Raw genomic sequence first — 10,357 nt, forward strand, 5'->3', positions numbered from 1 at the left:
CATTTGTCTCACGATCTCTCTTTAAATAAATCTGTAATTGTAGGCTATACTAGAAGTCACCTGAAAAGTTAATTTTTATTTTATTTCTGATGTTACTCATCTCCGCGATGTCCGGACCGGTGTGGTCCTGTATGCAAGGTGGCCACATTTCATTGACAGTACGGCTATTCTCCCAAGCAAAATCATGTTTTACCATGCCAACACACAGTTTTTGAAAGCTGGAAAAACCCTGTGTATAGATCTAGAATGCCACCCGCCAAAGAGGCTATTAAGAGTGACTGCGTCACCCACCACTGCCGAATTCCACCCACATTTAGCGGGAGGGCCGGTGCCAATGTCAAGCCCTGCAGACATAGTTACCTGTCTGGATTCAGGTGCACTGAGACTCATGCAAAGTTGGTGTCACATGTGATTACCCTCACCTCTTTGTGATCTAAACCAATGGGAAAAACAATATCTAAAATCCCTTCTTGGGCTTACACCGATTTTGAAGTTGAAGGCCGAGCTTCAGTATCCTCATCACAAGACCATGAGCAACCATGAGCCTGACTACTACTCTACATCCACACACTGTTTAATGCCATGATCTCACAGTATAACATTCTCCAGAGGGAGTAGGTCTATCTTTAGAAGTATCAAAAGCTTTACATTGAATGCCAGGGTGGGGTTGGGGGGGTTCAGTGTAGATGGCGCAATCGTCTCAAATGTACAGCTTTTTAAACAAGTTGTTTAAAAGGGCCACATTTGAGCACATTCTAAAATTGCAATTAACCATAGAAGATTATGCCATTGATTCTTTATTAAAATATAACATGGTATCTCTGTTGACATACATACTAATCAGAAATTAAAAAAAATATTGAATATATTTTTTTCTGATATTTCATGCTTCATTGGATAAGACAGTGGTGAGTTGGAGAGAAGAGAGTTTTTGTTGAAAGAGCACTGGGCTGGATTCGAACCCATGCTGCAGAAGAACATATGCACCAGAGGCAGCAGTTCAGACCACTGAAACATCCTTGATTTCTCTTTGTTCTAATCTCTCTCTATATATATACATTCAAACCAACAACTGGAACCAGTGTCAGATTTATATCGGAATAAATACTAAATACCACTTTCGCACCCGTATATTAGTGTTACGGTTCATTTTGATTTCCGCTGAAACCCACTCCAATGCCATCGTTACAAATAAATAACACATCCTCAATACACTGACACTACTGTTTAGACAACATGTAATCGTTGTCTCCTGTCCTAAACCTTGTGGAGTCCAAAGAAGTTGGCATGATGACTGTGACTCAACAGGTCTGGGTGGGAGACGTTGACATACACCCAGTCCTGCTTCTCCAGCTGCAGCGCAGAGCCCAGGTAACTCCCCGAGGTCCAGACACTCTTAGTGAAGCCCGGGTTGCAGTAGCCCTCCCTGTGTGCTTCCATCAGGGTGAGCGGCTTAGGGTGAGCATGCCTCCTCACAAAGACCGTGTGAACCAAAGAGTCTGTAGGGGTGCAACGATTGGCATCAAACTGCACCCGGGTATATATGTGGTAGAGCCCGGTCTCATTGACCTGTAAACCGCCATCCCGATAGATCACGCCCCCTTGGGAAAAGGCCCGCCCCGCCTTGGGCTCCCAACGCAATGTTTTCTGGGAAACATCCTTGTTGATCCGACCTGTAGGCCACAGAGTATAGATTTAGACTAGATGTTCCAGTCCCTCAGTCAGGGGTGCCCAACAGAGTCCTGCCTACTTCAGCTTACCTATGACATGTGCTGCAGGTCGGCTAGCTTTCTTCTCTCTGTCTGGATCCGTCCCTGGAAAGACACCGACAAGCTTCTCAGGTGCATGGACCTTGTTCTCAGTGCTATATTCCTGGGAAATGAGAAGAGAGAAATCACACACAAATACTGCACATACAAATACACTCACACACAAATAAATATATATATGTATACAGGTGCTGGTCATAAAATTAGGATATCATCAAAAAGTTGATTTATTTCAGTAATTCCATTCAAAAAGTGAAACTTGTATAATTTATACATTCATTCCACACAGACTGATATATTTCAAGTGTTTATTTCTTTTAATTTTGATGATTATAACTGACAACTAATGAAAACCCCAAATTCAGTATCTCAGAAAATTTGAATATTGTGACAAGGTTCAATATTGAAGACACCTGGTGCCACACCCTAATCAGCTAATTAACCCAAAACACCTGCAAACGCATTTAAATGGTCTCTCAGTCTAGTTCTGTAGGCAACACAATCATGGGGAAGACTGCTGACTTGACAGCTGTCCAAAAGACGACCATTGACACCTTGCACAAGGAGGGCAAGACACAAAAGGTCATAGCTAATGAGGCTGGCTGTTCACAGAGCTCTGTGTCCAAGCACATTAATAGAGAGGCGAAGGGAAGGAGAAGATGTGGAGAGGATTGTGAAACAAAACCCATTCAAAAATGTGGGGGAGATTCACAAATAGTGGACTGCAGCTGTAGTCAGTGATTCAAGAACCACAACGCTCAGACATATGCAAGACATGTGTTTCAGCTGTCACATTCCTTGTGTCAAGCCAATCTTGAACAAGACACAGTGTCAGAAGCGTCTCGCCTGTGCTAAAGACAAAAAGGACTGGACTGCTGCTGAGTTATGTTCTCTGATTTAAGGAATATTTTGCATTTCCTTTGGAAATCAAGGTCCCAGAGTCTGGAGGAAGAGAGGAGAGGCACAGAATCCACGTTGCTTGAAGTCCAGTGTAAAGTTTCCACAGTCAGTGATGGTTTGGGGTGCCATGTCATCTGCTGGTGTTGGTCCACTGTGTTTTCTGAGGTCCAAGGTCAACGCAGCCGTCTACCAGGAAGTTTTAGAGTACTTCTTGCTTCCTGCTGCTGACCAACTTTAGGAAGATGCAGATTTCATTTTCCAACAGGACTTGGCACCTGCACACAGTGCCAAAGCTACCAGTACCTGGTTTAAGGACCATGGTATCCCTGTTCTTAATTGGCCAGCAAACTCGCCTGACCTTAACCCTATAGAAAATCTGTGGGGTATTGTGAAGAGGAAGATGCAATACGCCAGACCCAACAATGCAGAAGAGCTGAAGGCCACTATCAGAGCAACCTGGGCTCTCATAACACCTGAGCAGTGCCACAGACTGATCGACTCCATGCCACACCGCATTGCTGCAGTAATTCAGGCAAAAGGAGCCCCAACTAAATATTGAGTGCTGTACATGCTCATACTTTTCAGTTGGCCAACATTTCTAAAAATCCTTTTTTTGTATTCGTCTTAAGTAATAATATAATTTTCAGAGATACTGAATTTGGGATTTTCATTAGTTGTCAGTTATAATCATCACAATTAAATGAAATAAAGATTTGAAATATATCAGTCTGTGTGTAATGAATGAATATAATATAGAAGTTTCACTTTTTGAATGGAATTACTGAAATAAATCTACTTTTTGATGATATTCTTATTTTATGACCAGCACCTGTATATATATATATATATATATATATATATATATATATATATATATATATATAAAAACACATACATACACACAGTACCAGTCAAAAGTTTGGACCCAGTTAACCATTCAAGTGAGATTTATATACACTAGCCATATCAGTAGTCATATACATTTAAGATATCCAGTTTACAGAGTTACATGGCATTTTGTGGTTTATGATCAAGATGAAAGTTGTGTTATGAAAGGTGAAACGTCAGCATTTCTCTGAATGTGTACTTAGATTTGAGTGAAGGATATCCTGTAACAAGACAGGCCTGGTGGCCACAACTCTAAAACGTTCCAGTATGGGCTGAGGTCTCTAAATGTCACTGCTACTTAATAGTCTGCGATGAAGAGGCAGCCAGACAAATTGCACAAATGTAAAAGATAATTTAGACTTTTTTCCCTCCTACCTGTCTCCATAAGCACTCCTTAATACTCCCTCTCTTTCCACTGGTCAGAATAATCATAAAGGCGATAATGAATTGGTAGGAGGCATCTTTTTTTAGGTTCAGAGTTTCTTTCCGTTTTGCAACGATACATTTTATAATGTGTAATGCAGCAGGGGAAACCTGAACAACACCTCAGCTTCAATAATGTGTAAAGTTGTTTCAGCCAGAAACAAAAGCAAAGAGAATGTTGTGACAGAGAGAGAGAGAGTAGAGAATCCACACACACACACGCACACGCACACACACACACACACACACACACACACACACACACACACACACACACACACACACACACACACACACACACACACACACACAGACCATCTGGAGAAAATCAGAAACCTGAGAGCAGACTTGGTGCAGGAGAACCCCAGCCAAACAATGAGCAGTACCACCTCACCTGTTGCATTCTGTCCAGCTGTGTCTGCAGCTTGTGAATCTGGTAGGCTCCCAGGCCCATTGCACCAAACATCAGCAGCATCAAAAATAGCAGAGCTAAAGCCAAGCCCCAGGAGCGGCAGCCCCTGGCCCTTTCCCGCTCCCTCACCCTTTGTTGGGCAGGAGGGAAGGGCCAGCAGGGCACCAGGCCTGGAGGGTGGTCCGATGTCTGTCCACCTCCCCCGCTGTCCACTAGAAACACCTGGGGGTATGGATAACCCTGGGCAGCGCTCATGGTGCAGACCGTGTGTGAGAGAGTGTGAATGTGTTGTCGCAAGAGGAGTGAACTTCTGTCTGAGCATCTATGTCTTCAAAGAATTCATTTCATGGTGATTAGAAGCCACAGCTTCCACCCACCCACACTGATGTAATTAGCTCACACCACTGTCTCACTTTTTCCGTCCCTCTCCTCTTGAAATGAAACTTAGCCAGGTGACAGATGCTGTTGTAAGACAGGTACATTCACAATTTCACACAGATGGGTTTTACTCTGTCAATTTGTGTCACAGTGTACGTATGCATTTAGACTTGACAGCTCCAAAACAGGATAATGTATATCATTTTATATTCAACTTGTCAACATTACACAGAGGATATTTTATACAAATTTAAAAACAAATATTTATGTTGTGTCTGACTTTGCAGGATATATCAGCCAGAAGGACACAATGTTAATGTTTATATACATATATATATATATATATATTTTTTTTTATATTTACATGTAGAGTACCAGTCAACTTTCCACCTTTGGACACACTTTTGACTGGTACTGTATATTTTAAGTCCTTTTAATTGATCTCCAACCTTTTTCACACTTCAAACTGTCTCAGTTTTAAATGACTGAATTTTAACATTCAGAAAGTATTAACCTTGGGGTTGCACCACCCTTTACCGACTGAACCACAATCTCCCTCTCGGTCTCTTTGTGGGGTCTTTGCACAGTGCAGTACGGTAGAGAGGAAGTTGAGTGCAGCTGACCTCCACCCTTCCAACCAACGCCTACATCATAGACCTAGAAATAATGACTGAGAAAACATACTGCCAACCTGATTGTCCTAGAAGTTCTTTGAATCTGTTAGGGAAGTATGACCAGCATGCAGGTCTGACTTTAACTTCTGTAAATGCTTAACAATACCTCAAAATGATTCTGATGAAATGCCTGCACTACAGAGCATTCTCCAGGACAGTAACAGTTATTGCTTTTGGAGAGATTAGGGGTACTGGTTTAAAAAAAAAATAATTCAAATAAATAAATAGAAGCTACACAGGCCGCCCAAACTTTGACCACTATTTTCCTATTAGTTGTTTTTCAGAGCTGATCTGATCGCTCAAAGCCCATTACTAGAAAAGGTAAGGATATTGTTGCCAAACCAGACATGCTTTTGCATATATTTATGTTGGTAAACAGTGATGCAGCAGAAAATTTGAATGATATGAAAGTTTCAGAAGTACACAGACACTTCATAGTGGGAGGTAGAAATTGCCACATGAAAAACATGAGGCACCTTTTCAAGTCTGCTTTCATCCGGAGCCTGCAGCTCTGCATGAGAACAGGGTTTTAGGATGTTTTCGGTGTGAATGCAAGTGGTCTGGCCAAGTGTAGGGAGGCATCACCTTGAATCAGAAACCCCTTTAACTCTCAAAGATGTGCTCACCTGGGTATACAGGAACTCTACACACCCTTGCTCTGCCCATTTCCAGTTTAGTTTCCATCAGTGTGGTCTCCTAGCTCGGGTTATTACTGAGCTATCAGGCTGACGTCAATATTTGCCAAAAGTGGGTCTCCATCAAATGTCTAACACAGCAAAATTCAAGATTTCCAGAAGAGGGCATATTCATACAGTTTTGAGCATATTACAGTTTTTTCCATTGGTTTGGCTCATTTCTTGAAACAGAAATTACATTCTCAAAGCTCTAAGATCATTTGGCAAAACAGTCTTCCAGTTCAGCACAACACTATAGCTCACTTGCAAAAGCTCATATCGCTCCCAAAACAGTTCCCTCATGTGTCAAAACTAAATGTCCTTCTCATTTAAACAGTCAGTGCCCCCAAAATGCTTCGTCCCTTTGGCATTGTGTAAGCACTGCAAGTCAACATTTTTAGATGTTTTGTCACTATGGCAGTGGACCATTGAAATATCCCTCGTGTCCACCTTTCAGTCTTAGCCCAGTGCTTTATTGACAATGGTTACTGTACTGTTTTTTGTCTAGCTAACAGAATACAATTGTGTATAAAACTGAAAAAAATAAATAGGATTTCAGGGTAAGAGTAGCCTCCAAGGTTTGACATCACACATTGCACTCATACTGCTAAAGAAAGTGTAACCATTATCATTCACACACAAAGTAACTTCCATACATCAGAGTAAAAAGAAAATGTATACAGCATAATTTACTGTAATATAAACACACAAACAAAAAACTATGAAAATGATATGCAGCCTACAGTGCTGTAAATAAAGCTGGAGTTTCACAACTAACAGTTCTTCACTGGTTGCTGTCCTCACCCTCCCTCTCCTGGCCACCGTCCTCACCCTCATGGCCATCCACACGCTGCTGTCTGTCTGGCCACAGATTCTCGTCCCCATCACAATGTATATTCTCCCTTGATGCAACGAGGGAAGAAACGGCGTGCATGACGCAACCATCCCCTACACTGATCTTTTGTAATATCCTCACATGCAGCGTCCATTGCATGGAGCAGGGACCTCTGACCTTGAGCCCGATGCTCATACACTCTCCACCTCCAAGCGGAGAAATACTCCTCAATAGGATTGAGGAAAGGAGAGTAAGGTGGTAGGAACACCATGACCATCCTTGGATGAGTAGTGAACCAGGCCCTGATGAGCGGGCCACGGTGGAAATTCACATTGTCCCATATGATGACATATTGTGGTAGTTGAGGCCCTACGAGACCTCTCTCATTTTCAGGGATCAAATCAAAGTCGTTTTTATGTATTTCTTCACAAAGTTCTATCAAGCGCATTAGCTGGGAGAGAGCAAAATGTTTTATTGCCTTCACTCTAACCTGCTCTTCCTGAGTGAGCGAGAATCGTTTCAAGTCACACAGACATGTTGGTTGCAGTTCATCCATCGCAACATAGCCAAACTGTTTAACCTTTGGCTTACTATATGTAGCTACTGAAGCTTGCAGCCAGTGAAGGTTTAGCTCATCCTCAACAAATCCTAATTTGTTTTGTCCCTGGCAGGATTCAATACCCGGTCTCCTGTATTTAACAATGGGCGGACTGTTGGTCTGCGCAGTCCGGCAGCAAAATATATAGATAGTAAAAAAATCATTATTTGTCCTTTAAAATTAAAATACATTTATGGTCCGCTTTTTTGTTCCCTTTCTCTGCATATGACTCTAACACACGTTATAAAATTGTTCATAGTACAAAAGGGTTGGTGGTATTAATTGTCTGACTCTGCATTTGTTCACTGTTATTAAATCAAAATGAATCGTTGTGGTTTGTGGGGGGTGATATGACCTTAACTCCTCTCAACTGTGTAATTCGAAAGGTTTCCATGAAACGCTCGATCATTTGCATGCCAGTGCATAGCATTGGTACTTGTTAAGTAGTGACAGTGGGGAAGACAGGCAGTGGTAACCTGGAAAGGCATCATATAAACCTCACAGTGGTGAGATTAATTTAGTCAGCTAAGATTACTAGTTCAGATGTTGGCGCCCCTACACAGGCTGCAAGAGAGAACCACAGTAGAAGTACATACATGGCAGAGAGGTGGGTATGTATAAAGCGTGGTGGATTGTGAAAGTCAACACAACCCTATTCAAAGAGTGTCCCCGATTTGTGTCACAACTGAGAATGGTTTAAGTCAGAAATATTTAACACCTCCTGGAGAGCTGTGGGTGAGGGCTTACCAGCAAACTGTTTTTACAAAAGCCCTTTTGGTGTTTCTTTGGAATTGTTTGATTTTTACATTTACAATGTAATTATTTAGCAGGCAGTCATCCAGTTCTGCTTAAATTTAGTCTCTGGAAGAAATCAAATGATATACCACATGAACAAGTCAGCATTTCCTTTATTTCAGATGTCTTTGTTGTGGCCTTATGTTTGAAACCAAATTTTCCAAATAGCTACTCGTGTATATTTCATCTTGAGGTGACAGAAGAGGTTTCTGATATTACCAGAACTTGTGCCAAATATTTTTGCAGATAGGTGCTTTCTGCTAATGGTCCAACTTTTAGGATTAAAGGTATATCCAAACAATGGAGGAAGCCCCCTTCATTTTAACTTGTTCTTGATTGTGTGGTTGAGGAATAGAGGGCCATCCATCTCTGTAAGCACAGAGGGTAACTCGACAAATGAACTCCCGTTGTTTAAAAAATGGCATACAGGAGTAAGTTTATGGGGGGTGAGAATTGTTCATGTGTATTAAATATATATAGGTGGATGAAATATTTAGAGTGCTAAGGGGCAACACCCTAATTTATGTGGTTCAAATCTCTCTGTGAAAAAAAACATTTTCCAGAAGTAGCTCATATGCTGCTGCATTTAGAGTTGCAACTATGTGACGAGTCGGAATTTACTAAAAGCGTTGTTCAGAGCAGAGTTATTCAACTCTGGTTCTGGGAGGTGAAACATTTAATATCTTCTCTTTCTATTAAGTGACTGATTCAGACCTTTGACACCAAATGAGGGCAATAATGTTTACTTTTTTTCAGTCGCTTTGGTGCATTTCATACTACTTGTACAAATTCCAAATCATCTAGTCACTTGTGCACATTATTAAAGCAATTTCTTATTCCTTTGAACAAATTGCAATTGCTTTTGTACATATTGCAATTGATAATGTACAAGTGTCAGCTTTTTTCCACATTTTAAATTGCTCATGTCATGTTGATCAAAATATAGTAGATGGTTTTCTGTCGAATAGTCTTACCCCTCAAAACATCTAGGCATCAGTTCCTTGCATAAGCCATTACATGCAATTTTTTTAAAACTATTTGTCATAAACTGTCAAGCTTAGTTTTACACATTTCTATTAGACCTTTTGTACAAAAACGTGAATTGATGAATCGTGCAGGTGAAATTGACCCTCACTCATGAAGGAATGTAAAGTGTTAGTTCAACCAATAATCAACCAGTTGTCTAAATTGCTCAAAGGTGCATCTCATGAACAATCAATTGGCAAGCATATATAGACAGACCACAACACAGGGTTACAATTATCCAATAATGGACGGACCAGGAAATGAACAGGGTCAGCAGCCAAGAGAAGGAAGAAGAGGAGCAAGGATGCGTGGTGGAAGGCAAAACAGAGGAAGAGGCAGAAGAGGACATAGGCGCATATCTGATGACATAAGGGCCTCTATTGTAGACCATTTGGTCCATCATGGCCTTACAATGGCTGAGGTGGGTCGAAGGGTGCAGCCCAATATTGGGAGATGAACCGTGTCCTCAATAGTTCAACCTGACCAAATGCAGAAGGCGGGGTCGGAATATCATCGGTCACAGAGACACTGTGGATTTGCCAGGCCAACGGGGAAGAAATATCACCATGTGTGCTGCTATTTCGGAGCATGGTGTCCTAACCCAGATCCGCCTTATAGGGCCATACAACACCCAGCATCTACTCAACTTTTTAGAGACTCTACAGGGCTCTCATCCCTGATGATGAGAGGGGTCTGTTTAGAGAGGATTTGCCAAAGTATGTGGTCATTTGTGATAATGTGAGTTTCCATCAATCTAACATCATAAGGCAATGGTTTGTGACCCACCCGAGGATGCGTATAGAATTCGTCCCACCTTATTCACCATTCCTTAACCCAATTGAGGAGTTCTTTTCAGCATGGAGGTGGAAGGTGTACGATTGTCTGCCACACACACAGATGACCCTGCTGGCTGCAATGGATGCAGCATGTGAGGACATCACAGTAGACGCCTGCAGAGGATGGATAAGGCATTCCAAAAGATTAT

The 10,357-nt window shown here is 41.6% G+C and overlaps 1 protein-coding gene across 1 annotated transcript; it reads right to left on the reverse strand.

Annotated features, from left to right (window-relative positions):
- Window positions 1-821: 821 nt before the first annotated feature.
- faslg (Fas ligand (TNF superfamily, member 6)) lies at window positions 822-4,684 on the reverse strand. Its single transcript, XM_010872014.3, has 3 exons — window positions 4,375-4,684; window positions 1,761-1,872; window positions 822-1,673 (listed from the first exon to the last, which is right to left on the reverse strand). The coding sequence occupies exons 1-3, from the start codon at window positions 4,645-4,647 to the stop codon at window positions 1,258-1,260; spliced, it is 801 nt and encodes a 266-aa protein (XP_010870316.1). The 5' UTR covers window positions 4,648-4,684; the 3' UTR covers window positions 822-1,257.
- Window positions 4,685-10,357: the final 5,673 nt, after the last annotated feature.

The sequence above is a fragment of the Esox lucius genome, chromosome 8, assembly GCF_011004845.1.
Source record: "Esox lucius isolate fEsoLuc1 chromosome 8, fEsoLuc1.pri, whole genome shotgun sequence".
Classification (NCBI taxonomy): Eukaryota; Metazoa; Chordata; class Actinopteri; order Esociformes; family Esocidae; genus Esox; species Esox lucius.